Source organism: Phoxinus phoxinus (assembly GCF_949152265.1).
Source record: "Phoxinus phoxinus genome assembly, chromosome: 9".
Lineage (NCBI taxonomy): Eukaryota > Metazoa > Chordata > Actinopteri > Cypriniformes > Leuciscidae > Phoxinus > Phoxinus phoxinus.
In genome coordinates this window covers 1,517,118-1,529,641 of record NC_136884.1, presented here as the reverse complement: position 1 = coordinate 1,529,641, position 12,524 = coordinate 1,517,118, and the positions used below count along the sequence as shown (strand labels likewise).

Below are 12,524 nucleotides of genomic sequence, written 5' to 3'. Positions count from 1 at the left end.
ATTAGACATTCTCTGATATTGCTCAGTTGCTGTGGTTGCTAGGGTTACCTCTTCAGACAAACGATTTCAGTTTGTGTGTTTGTGTTTACCGCCAAGTGAAACAATTTCGCCAGTTAAATAGATTAAACACTATCAAGATGCCCTTGGATAAATAATGCAAACAGTTTCTGCAGCGCTTGGAGAATATAAAGCTAATTATATTGACATAACGTCACACCCTCAGGTAGTAATATTTATGACAGCTCAGCCCAGGCAGGGTTTGCTTGTCTTCGTGACATGAGAGTTTCATTAGAGCAGTTATTATATGTGTTATCTTTATCTATTATCTTCCACAATATAGCCAATATCAGAAAGAAGGAAATGCCACCAGCAGCACCCCGATGAGCTTGAGTCTTTTAGCTTGACTAGGCAGATGTGAACACCACACTAAAATTCAATATTATCACATTGGTTCATTAAAATATCCTTTGTTGCGTCAGTTATGCACTGACTTTTTATTAAGGATGCTCCAATAGGATTTTTTTGATCATACTGATTTTAACAAATAACTAGCAATTAGCCAATTCAGATACCGATAACGATTTTTGTCACTTGCTCACTTATTTTAAGTTTTGTTATTATAGAATACGGTTTTGATCGTGTTTTAAATTCGCAAAGTTCAAAACATGTATGCAATAAGATACACTATCTAGTTTATTGCTGCATAATCAAATAATTTTTATTGAACGGATTGATGCGTAATTCCAGTGCAGTTGCCTTATATATCAAGTATTAATTTAGCTACTTCAGGAAAATATTTACTATAATCTAATCTAAAATATATAATCTCAAGGTTTGACATACATAACTAAAAATGATTAGGATACTTGCATACTTAGAAATGCATGAAGGTGCATATCAAAACAAATGGCCTTTGTTTTAAAGAAAGATGGCGCATGCACAAAACACAACACACAAAAAAGTAATGTTGTGGTTCACTGTTGTTGTTGATTTGCCGGAAAAACATGAAGTGGCGTGTTCATATCTCCAGTGCAGAAATACGGGAACACCCTCTCTGGAAATCCACCACTGAAGGAGCACAAAATTCGGTTTCTGAAGGGATCAATGAATTTCAGCTGTCCTCTGTAAAAGTCCAGCTGCAGTCGGATGATATTCGGCTTCTCATAGTCCTCAATATATTTGGTAGGTTGGTAACCTTTCTTGTATTGCCCAACCACGTAACGAAAACACCAAAAACGACTTTTTGGATCCATTTTGTAAAGTTCTTTGCGGTTCACGGTTTCCCCCACCACTCCAAGTATCCAGTGGTGGTTGATTCCCACCTCCACGTCCCAGCAGTGCAGACCCGAGCTGAAGCCCTGTGAGGCCAACACTCCCATACACAGCCTCTCTGGGAGATCAGACGCTTTCATTTTCTTTTGCACGCAGTAAACACTGGTGCAATCCTTTGACACCATCAGTTTATCTGAGGCTGTGTCTGGGTCGAGAGTCACAGGAGCTGTAAACACAGATGAGCATAAACTACAGCGGTCAGTACCAGTACCAATACCAATGTCGGAATATGTGTTTGTGTTGTTATTTTTTCTGGTCCACACAATAAAAGTGGATGGTGACCAGAGGCTTGGTCCAAAAAGACATACTAAAGCCGCGTTTCCACCGAAATTACCCGGAACAATTTGTCCCAGGAACTTTTTTTGCCCCAGACCGGTAGCTTTCTGCGTTTACACCGCGGCCTAAAGTACCGGGAAGATTCTAACTGCGCTCGACTGCTCCTCCCAGTCTGCGGCGGACAGTAATCAGTTTTGAGCGCCACATTTATAATAAGTATGGAGGAGATTCAAACTGTACTGCAGTTATTTGTGATGTATTGGTTTACTAACGAGGAAATTAACAAAACGGCAGAAACGAGACGAGCACTGATACTAAAGTGTGTTCAGAAAGCTATCAAATTAGACGATGCGGACATTGACCGTGAGATGGCTGGGACGAACGCGCAGAACATTTCCTGTTACACAAATATGCTTAATAAAGCCTGAACCTCGTCGTCGGTCCAGCCGTGTTATCTTTTTTATTTAATTTTTAATTCCATATTTGCAGACAGACAACTCTTACTGCATGAAGCCACGAACCGCAATAGATTTTTAAAAATGCCGGTTAAATTAGAATGCTGCGTGGAGTCATCCAATCAAAATGCGGCGTGAACACAACCAATCAGCATGTTCAGCACACAAGTCCCGCCCCTGAAAGTTCCTGAACTTTGAAAAAGTACTACCTCGCTAGCAGGGACTTTCGGAGGGGTAAATATTTACCCGGAACTTCATTTAGACCCCGGCTCCTGCGATGTAAACACCAGCCCAAAGTTCCTAGTTCCTGGGGAAAGTTGTTCCCGCGGTGGAAACGCGGCTTAACTTTACTTTTATGGTATTCATGCTACTAGGGAAAGGAAGACAGCTTCAGCTGTCGCGTGACATTATTAAAGGGGTGGTTGATTTTGAATATGATTTGACTTTTCTAGCTGTAGTTAGTGTGTAATGTTGCTGTTTGAACATAAACAACATCTGCAAAAGTTACAACGCTCAAAGTTCAAAGCAAAGGGAGATTGTCACTTCTTCTTGAGTCTCTCCATCTTTCTGACTCCAGTTTGAACATAAAAGGCTAAAAGTTTTTGAAATGTTCAGTGCATGTGTGTGTGTGAGGTAAAAGAACAGGAGCTGTTGAAGCTCCGCCCCCTTTGCCGGGAGCAGCAGCTCATTTGCATTTAAAGGGACAGACACACAAAATGGTGTGATTTTGCTCACCCTCAAAAAGTGACAATTTTAACATGCTATATAAAAATATCTGTGGGGTATTTTGAGCTAAAACTTAAAGACGTCGGATTCTCTGAGATTTTGTTTTGGTAGGAACGAAAGTTTACATCGTATGTTTCTCCGGAATCAGCCAGCGTGAAGGACGTCTATATTCTGATTCCTGGCGTTTTGCCGCTGAACCGCATCATAGCTCATTAAAGTTGAGCTACTTTCAACTTTCTGATTGACGCTCTGGTCGCTCAAAACGCGACACCGATGGATTTGACGCTCCTTGCAGCTGAGAGAAGCCAGCTTCCATTGAAAATGAATGACTTCCGGTAACTTTAGGAGCTCAAGTCAGCGGCGGTGTGTACGTACAGTTAGCGTTGAGCCCTGTGTATAATATTCCCCCGAAAACAATCAAGATATTCCAACAGCAATTTTAGCATGTAATTCAAACAAAAAGTCTAAAAACGGTTTCCCCTTCTGCTTCCCTCCTTCCTGCTACTCTGAATACATAACAAACTCCCGTACAAGACACATATATACAAAAAAAAAGCAATATATGGAAAGAAAACCCAGATATAGCCTACAAAAAATTTATTTATTTTTTTGTTTCAAGCCTCTGGTCACCATAAACTGTATAAGAGTTGCGCAAAATTTTCCATTTTTGTCCCCTGGAAATAAAGCATAAAATTTGAATTTTGAAGTAAACGATGTCTATAAGGAGACGTTATTACTTACGCGTTTTCACAAGGCTCTGCATTCTGGCCCAGCTGGTGAAGATCATTGTCTGAATGGGATAGTGTTGAAATTCCTCCATTTTGGGGCTCACCGTTGGTGCTGATGGGTGTTTGAGTCTGTGTGTACATAAATATGTGTAATTCATTTTATATTTAAGATAGTTTAGTATGGGATTTTAGCTGTATCAAAAAGCTAATAGCAAAAAGACTCACTTTTCCAATGCATCACTGTAATTCTGAATGAGAAATGAAAAAGCAGAGTTAGTGCTCAGTCATGTGTGTGTGTGTGTGCAAACATCATGAACATTGATTATTAGACACGTTTGCGTCAGATTACAGCTCTCTGATTGACTTTAGTCCCTGGTGTCATGCGTATCCTATCTTTACCTGGAGAAAAGTGATGTTTTCAGCTTCCAAGTGCTTACAGAGAGCTGCCGTCCTCTCAGACAGATCCGACATCTGTGCGGACAGATCCTCCATTCTGGCCTTGACTTTCTTATCTCGATTTTGCATTTCTTTACGCAACGCTCCGATTCGTTGCTCCTCCTCCTCTCTAAGAAACCGACAGAGCTTCTCAAATTCCTTCTTGATCTTGCTTTCTTCCACATTGGTGTGTTCCTGAAATGGTTTAAGAAGGTTTAATCCTTTCTGTTAAAGTCCCCCTGTGGTGAGAATCCAGCTTTTAAAATTGTGGATGCCCAATTATACCAGCCGCTTATATTTTTTACCAGCCACTTTTTCCGGGAATTCAAATTTATAAAAGAAAGTGCACTAGCATATTTTGAATTTCTTCAATACACAATGTTTTATTATTATTATTAATATATATTTTATTAATAATAGGCAAATAAAAAGTGATGTGAAAAAAAGACCATGGTCAAATTGCTACAAAGTTCATGTGTAGAGCCCCTGGTGATATTTCAAGCACAGTTTCATGTTGTGTCGAGCCTCCTTAGTGTTTTAAAAATAGTGATTTTGATGCTATTATTGTAGTGCCCCATTCAAAAGGCATTTTGACCGAAAATGAAAAAATGGTCAAACTTAAAAGTGGAGTTTCCATTTTAATGATGCTTTTACACGAATGTTTGACTCGGGTAGATTAACAAAAAGAGCCTAGGTTCAATTTTGGCGAGAGTTACCCTTTAATATAGCAAGAGAGTTCAGATGTTAATTTCCTGTGTTTTTGTCACTCTCTTCCAGTTTTTCCAGTTCTTCCCGTTTTCCCAGTCTTACATACCGTACCCATGACGAAAGATGTGGACATCTGGGTTACGTCAAGCGGCACGCTCGCGCTGTTGTTGTTTTGAACCAAAGACGCGGTTTGAAATCGCTGGCGTTTCTGACGAACTACCTTGTAACCAATCGGGTTAACGTGTGATCGTCAACGAGTGGATCTCCTAGCTTCTGTGAGTGAGTGAGTGGAGGCGGGGCTCATTTGCATATTCATAGAACCACGTATACTAAATGAGGCAAGGGTGATGAGTTACATTCAAGGTATGTTTAAAGGGTTAGTTCACCCAAAAATGAAAATAATGTCATTAATGACTCACCCTCATGTCGTTCTAAGCCCTTCGGGCTTCTAAACCCTAAGCCCTTCTAAGCATCTTCGGAACACAAGTTTAAGATATTTTAGATTTAGTCCGAGGAGCTTTCTGTCCCTCCATTGAAACTGTATATACGGTATACTGTCCATGTCCATAAAGGTAAAAAAAACATCATCAAAGTAGTCCATGTGACATCAGTGGGTTAGTTAGAAGTTTTTGAAGCATCGAAAATACTTTTTGGTCCAAAAATAACACAAAATAAGACTTTATTTCAGCATTGTATTCTCTCCCGGGTCTGTTGTCAATCCTTCACAGTTACGCTGATGGCGTAAGACGCTGATGACGTGTTATCTGGTGCGCCCGAGCTTCATTTATAGACTGAGGGAAACGCACGCTGTAAAAGTGTCTCATCCGCGACATGCACATTTACGCACCATTAAAAAAATGATATCCACGCAAACAATGTAGAATAGCTTGAATATAGCGTGCGTCTCCCTCAGACTGTAAACGAAGCTCGGGCGCACCAGATAACACGTCATCAGCGTCTTACGTCAGCAGCGTCACTGTGGAGTCGTGAACGCAGATTCACAACAGACCCGGGAGAGAATACAATGATGAATAAAGTCTTATTTTGTGTTATTTTTGGACCAAAAAGTATTTTCGATGCTTCAAAAACTTCTAACTAACCCACTGATGTCACATGGACTACTGTGATGATGTTTTTTTTACCTTTATGGACATGGACAGTATACTGTATATACAGCTTCAATGGACGGACAGAAATCTCTCGGACTAAATCTAAAATATCTTAAACTGTGTTCCGAAGATGAACGGAGGTCTTACGGGCTTAGAACGACATGAGGGTGAGTCATTAATGACATTATTTTCATTTTTGGGTGAACTAACCCTTTAAGGCATGACGAAGGAAAAAAAACTTTTAAATATGTCATTCTGGGGATCAAAGATGAGTTTTAAGAGATAACATGATTGACGACAGGGGAACTTTAACATATTTGTACTGGTTGAAACGCTAACCACATACCTTAATGAGCTCAGCCTCTTCCACACAGCTGTCATGGGCTTTCTTAAAGTCAGCGAGGGTCACCTCAAGTCGGCCCATTTGTCCTTTTACCATCTCCTGGAATCACAGGATAAACTCTTAAAAAACAAGCTTGGAAGAAACCAAACACTCACTCAAGTTAGTTTCCAAACTTCTCCTACCTTTAAGTTCCCAGCAGCCTCATCGACAGGAGAACACTTGTGATTTTCATGCTTCTTTGACGTGTAACAGACCACACAGATGGGGCGCTTGTCATCAAAGCAGAAGAGTTTGAGCGTCTCATTGTGCAGCGGACAAACGTCTCCGGAAGCAGCTGTGTGTTGTCTCGTCTTGAAGGATTCGCAGAGCGCTCTGAACGCCAGGCTCTTGGTGGGCTCGTCGCGTGAGCATTTCTTACGGCAGACCGGACACTGCGGCTCTTCTTGAGTCGTCCAGAAACGCTGGAGGCATTCAGCGCACAAACTGTGGCTACATTTCAGAGTTACCGGATCAGTGAAGACATCACAGCAGATGGGGCATGTCAAGTCCTCCTCCAGGAAGGACAAAGCGTCTGACATGACTGTAGATAATCCTCAGTTGAAACTTATGAAAGCTCTCCACTTGACCCAAGCCTTTCATTTCATTCACTTTAATTTCAGTAGAAACCAAAACGACTCCTCCCTCCAAAACATCCAGGAAATTATCTAATGGAATGTGGCACCTAAGCTTATAGTTATGTGGTTGATTATGATTTGACTTTTCTAACTGTAGTTAGTGTGTAATGTTGCTGTTTGATCATAAACAACATCTGCAAAGTTACAACACTCGAAGTTCAAAGCAAAGGGAGATATTTGCTTTTAAAGAAATCGTTTTTTATTGACTACAACAAACGGCTGGTAGGAACTACACGACATTCCTCACGGGTTAGTGTCATCACCAACCCTAAAATTTACATAAACCCCGCCCCCGGGAACACGCAGTCCATGTTGAGAAGAGGAAGAGTTGTTGTAGTCGAGCACATTCTTTTCACATGCAATAATAGAAAGTCACTCTTTGTGCATCTCACAACAACAGTTCCTGTACGAGCGATTTATAGATTATCATTACAGAATATGCTAATTGAAGGTAGTTAACTCCACATAAATTCATCAACTAACCATTCAGAGACGTCCTGTTGCTTCTACATGTTGTCACTTCTTCTTGAGTCTCTCCATCATTGTCTGACTCTGTTTAAACATAAAAGGCAGAATTTTTTTTTTAATTTTAGTGTCTGTGAGGTAATCGCAGCTGCTAACACACACACACACTCACACATACACACACACACACACACACACACACACACACACACACACACACACACACACACAAGCTCCTGTAGCTCCGCCCCCTGTGCCCGGAGCAGCAGCTCATTTGCATTTAAAGGGACAGACACAAAACTGTGCGTTTTTTCTCACCCTCAAAAAGTGACAATCTTAACATGCTATATAAAAATATTTTGAGCTTTAAAAGTATTTTGAGCTAAAACTTGATCACAAAAATTACATATTTAAAAAAATTCCTTGAAAAAATTTCTTCATGCCTTAAAATATCTTGAATGTGTAACCCGACACCCTTGCCTCATTTAGCATACACGGTTCTATGAATATGCAAATGAGCCCCACCTCCACTCACTCACTCACTCAGAGATCCACTGGTTGACGATCACACGTTGATCTGATTGGTTAGTGTTTGACGTCAGAAACACCAGCGATTTCAAACCGTGTTTTTGAGACTGTCTTTGGTTCACTGCAGTTTTAAGCAGAAAATACTCAGCAATGCTGTCGACTTATGAACTTACACATGGTTCGTCTTAAAGCAGATTAAAAACACCACATAGACACATAAACAACATTAAAAGCTGGATTTTCACCACAGGGGGACTTTAAATTCAGACATATGTTTTACTTAAGTGAATTAGTAAGTACTTGTTAACTTAAATTCGTTGACTATATTCTAATAAGGCAAGTAATGTATAGTCTCATAATCACATCTGGGTTTTATCCAATAAACAGCCGTTTCATTTAGAAGTAGGATTGATAGCCCTGCTGTCAACAATAAATCATTTAATTTCCATTGATAGTTGTTTTAAATTGTAATTTTTCACAATATTACAATTTTACTGTTTTTTGATCAAATAAACTTAGACTTTTTTTCAAAAACATAACCACATTTTTGACAAGCAAATGTTAAATTACTTAATCTGAAATATAGCAAATAGTTAATTCTATATATGGAAAATATAAAAATTCAGGAACATGATATTAGTTCAATCAGGAGCAATAATTAAGTACTAATACAAAATTCTGAAAATATCACATGTATTTTGGTAGCATGACTATTGACGCTTTCCACATTGATTTGCATGCGTTTAAACTAAGTTTAATAGTACAGTGCACCAATATTTACTAATTCATTATCGTCCATGTACTGTATGATACAACCAGGTAAACATTCTGAGGGTGAGTAAATTAATAAAATATATATATTTAAAATAAATAATAAGGGATGGCAAATTCTGAGGCCGCAAAATATCTGCGTTTCATAAAACCGTCACTAGATGGCAGTGTGCATCCATGCAACTTGACTTTAGGACATCACTGGGCATTTCACATTTGATTTTCTTTAAAAGAAAATCAAAATCTTCTCAAACAACTGCACACTTTTTTGCTGGTTTGCAAAAAAAAGAAGAAGTTTGCATTGATTCAGTGAGTGTTTCCTTTGATTTCATTAGCGTGTTTTTCCTCCAGCATATGGTGACTAAGAGTCCTACAGCTTCATAGCGCAGTTCTCTGCATGGATCTGAGCACTTCTGTGTACTTATTAATCACAGTGGGGTCCTGCAGCTGCTGTTTGAACACTGGCGTATAATTAAAAGTATAGTTCTCACTCAAAAAAGCAAACCGTCCTCATTTAAAACGTGCTTTTTAATGATATACAGCACAAGTTGAATGGTGCTTTGTCATGCTTTTTGGATGATCTGAACTAATAACCATGCAAAAATTCCTTCTTTTTGTGTCCCACAGGAAAATATAACAGCACACAGGTTTGGAACGACATGAGAGTGAGTAACTAAACATATTTTTTTTTCTCTGGACTTTCCCTTTAATAAACGCTCAGAAAAAATAAGAGATGTAGAGATGATCTATCACATAAGCAAGAGTAAAAGAGATAGGAAAGGGATAGTTCTCACTCAATAAAAGCAAACCGTCCTCATTTACTCTTCTAAACCGTGCTGTTTAATGATATACAGCACAAGTTGAATGGTGCTTTGTCATGCTTTTTGGATGATCTGAACTAATAACCATGCAAAAATTCCTTCTTTTTGTGTCCCACAGGAAAAATATAACAGCACACAGGTTTGGAACGACATGAGGGTGAGACATGAGGTAATTACATATTTTTTTCTCTCTGGACTTTTCCTTTAATAAACGCTCAGAAAAAATAAGAGATGTAGAGAGATCTATCACATAAGCAAGAGTAAAAGACAGATATGAGGCAGGAGCTGTGGTATTTGTGGGACCCAGGTGTTTCTGTCGGCTGTGTGATGTGTGCGCTCGTCTCCCAGAGCTCTGCCGAACTGCTCGATCCATGTGGGACTCGACGCCGCATCAAAGCCAGAACATTGTTTGCTCACCAATATTGTCCAATTCAGTTTTACTCTCTCTCTCTCTCTCTCTCTCTCTCTCTCTCTCTCTCTCTCTCTCTCTCATCTCTCTCTCTCTTCTCTCTCTCTCTTCTCTCTCTCTCTCTCTCTCTCTCTCTTTACTGATCTGGGATGCTTTAGGGAACACGTGAAATTTCCATTTTGCGTAAAATTATGTTTTCCACCTTGCTCCTTCTTTGTTAAAAAAAATAGATTGTCCAAAAATGATCGTCTGATCTTAATTTTTTTTACTCACCCTCATTTGGTTTGAAATCCATAAAGAGCTGATTATTAAAAGATAATTTTTTTGCAAAGCATAGCAGATCACTAAAATTACTCAGAACTCACTTGAATCTTCATAACATAATCATTTCTCCACCAAGTCTCAACTTCTAATAGTATTTTTTTATCCTACTTCTGATTAATTGTCTCTTGTTATAGTTGCCATTTGTCTTGTTTTGCTTGGGAAATGCAATTTATATAAATAAAAAATAGGGCTGCGCAATACATCGAATTTATCGAAATATCGCAAATGTATATATCGCAATATGCATATCGCAACAGCTTGCAATAAATGGGGTCATGAACAAAAGACAGTTTTTTTTTAGCATTAATAAGTGTCAGGATATATTTAATTCATACAGTGAAAAGTAAGCAATGTTTTGTTTTTATATTTTATGATTCAGTATCTTTTATTAAATAAAGCTAATGTAGGATAACCTGAAACCCTGTGGTTTACACTAATGTTAAAACAACACTTCTTATGCTACAGTAAAACACTGATGTTCACTTTCAGAAGTTATAAGGATGTTTTCTTGTCATAAAAAGAATGTGAAACATGTAGGTTATATCATTTTAAATATATTTTAAAGATAATTTAAGTTTATTTTACACACTTTAAGCATTATCGTATCGTATATCGAATATCGCATTATTTAAGGAGTTATCGCATATCGCATTTTTCTTCAATATCGCTCAGCCCTAATAAAAAACATCATTTATTTTATTTTAAAATGACAATGGTGAATAAATATTGACAATACTTCATTTGTTGGTGACTAAGCATACGCTGCCGGTGTAAGTGACATTCAGTGGCCCTTTGGAAATTTTCTGAAACTGAAAATTTTCTTTGATAGAATACAAAAAAACATCGCATAAATTGTCAAAAGGACATTTTTTGCATGCCGTCCACGTTTGCATTACCGGACCCTCTGTGTATGTGTAATAAGTGCATCTCATTTCAGCTTTCACACATGAATTCAGACCTCCGCAGAAATTGGATTAAATGCACAATTTCACCAGATGGACCAGAGCTGCTTACAAAGTGCCAGTCACCTTTTCAGCTGATGTCTCATCTCTGTTGAGAACAGTGGGATATGGAGACAAACAGACCATCACTGCCAAGGGCAAAGTTTCCTTGGAAGGCCTCTTGATATACAGGTGCATCTGTCCAGGTTTCTACGGGCAAAACTTCAAAATAAGCACAAATTAATATGTAATTCTGGTCGTGTGCTGTATCCCAGCTAACATGGAACTTTCTCAGAACATAGCTAACTTTCTGACAAAGTTATGAACAAAATGTTCTTCCAGGAACACAGAATGTTTGTTCAAAGTCATACATTCTTCTATACATCATTCATGGAATGTTTCAGTTGGATGTTTTTTAAATGTAACTACCGGTACTTGTTTCGGAATGTTCAGAGAACATTCAAAAGTAACATTCCATAATGTTTAAAGAATGATAAAATGGAACGTTCACATAACCAAGTAAAAATGTTTTTAAAACATAAACTGGACGTTCAGTGAAACTTCAGAAATTACGTTTCATGACTTAATGGGAACATTAGCAAACATTCCTGTGCATATGGACCACAAAACCAATCACATGGCATGGGTCAGTTTGATGAAATTGAGATTTATACATCACATTAAAAGCTGAATAAATAAGCTTTCCATTTATGTATGGGACGATATTTGGTCGAGACACAACTATTTGAAAAATCTGGAATCTGAGGGTGCAAAAAAAATCTAAACATTGAGAAAATCTCCTTTAAAGTTGTGCATTTATGTTCACGATTGTGCTGCATTCACTCACAAAAATACATGTTTTATATATTTACGGTAGAAAATTTACTAAATATCTTCATGGAACATGATCTTAATATCCTAATGATTTTTGGCATAAAAGAAACATTTATAATTTTGACCCATACAATATATTGTTGGCTATTGCCACAGATATACCCGTGCGACGTTTGTGATCCAGGGTCACATATTTTTGTTCGCTGTGAGGAAAATATATTCTCTTTAATCCCTCAGTTGTTTCTCCTAGACGGCGATGAAAATAAGCTGCAACTTGAGCAATTGAGGTTTCCTCTGGTGTAGGATATGAATTGGGCTTCAGGGATGGAGGACCAAACCATGATGCGGCCAGTGTTCAACAGCTCCAGAAGCTCGCGTTTAAAGGTGTAACATCAATTCAGAAAACATTGACAGCTGTGCAATTGAGCCGACTTTTGCAGGTTGTGTTCAGGAGATTAATTCGTACCTAAAAATGTCTCAAATTGTTTTTTTTCCCCCTTTCTTCCCAGGCAATAGAGAGAAAAGCATGTTCTGTGCTGGCAGGATGGAGAAATGAACAGGATCCCAGGGAGCACATGGAGATTGGGTTCCAGATCGGCTGTTGTTCTGTAGACGGGACACGCGCACACAATCAGGTACAGAGTG

At 38.6% G+C, this 12,524-nt stretch overlaps 2 protein-coding genes across 2 annotated transcripts in view; one reads left to right on the top strand and one right to left on the bottom strand.

The window, feature by feature from the left end:
• Positions 1 to 81: 81 nt before the first annotated feature.
• On the bottom strand, positions 82 to 7,479 carry trim35-14 (tripartite motif containing 35-14). Its single transcript, XM_079623960.1, has 6 exons — positions 6,295 to 7,479; positions 6,116 to 6,211; positions 3,917 to 4,147; positions 3,743 to 3,765; positions 3,531 to 3,646; positions 82 to 1,498 (listed from the first exon to the last, which is right to left on the bottom strand). Exons 1-6 carry the CDS (start codon positions 6,688 to 6,690, stop codon positions 975 to 977), a joined length of 1,386 nt encoding a protein of 461 aa, XP_079480086.1. The 5' UTR covers positions 6,691 to 7,479; the 3' UTR covers positions 82 to 974.
• A 1,698-nt stretch (positions 7,480 to 9,177) lies between these two features.
• The window catches only part of ptn (pleiotrophin), a 56,555-nt gene continuing 53,208 nt past the window's right edge, over positions 9,178 to 12,524 (top strand). The window contains exons 1-4 of the mRNA XM_079623963.1: positions 9,178 to 9,215; positions 11,042 to 11,237; positions 12,130 to 12,263; positions 12,389 to 12,514. The gene's annotated coding sequence lies outside the window, so the exon portion shown is untranslated. The remainder of the gene's footprint in view (positions 9,216 to 11,041; positions 11,238 to 12,129; positions 12,264 to 12,388; positions 12,515 to 12,524) is intronic.

Bases quoted from the DNA above. Each gene is read 5' to 3' on its own strand.
- trim35-14 (XM_079623960.1), bottom strand. From the start codon at position 6,690: ATGTCAGACGCTTTGTCCTTCCTGGAGGAGGACTTGACATGCCCCATC. The intron at 6,212-6,294 runs GTAGGAGAAGTT...CTGTGATTCCAG, and splicing joins AGGCTGCTGGGAACTTAAAG to GAGATGGTAAAAGGACAAAT. The intron at 3,766-3,916 runs GTAAAGATAGGA...TTTCTCATTCAG, and splicing joins AAAACATCACTTTTCTCCAG to AATTACAGTGATGCATTGGA.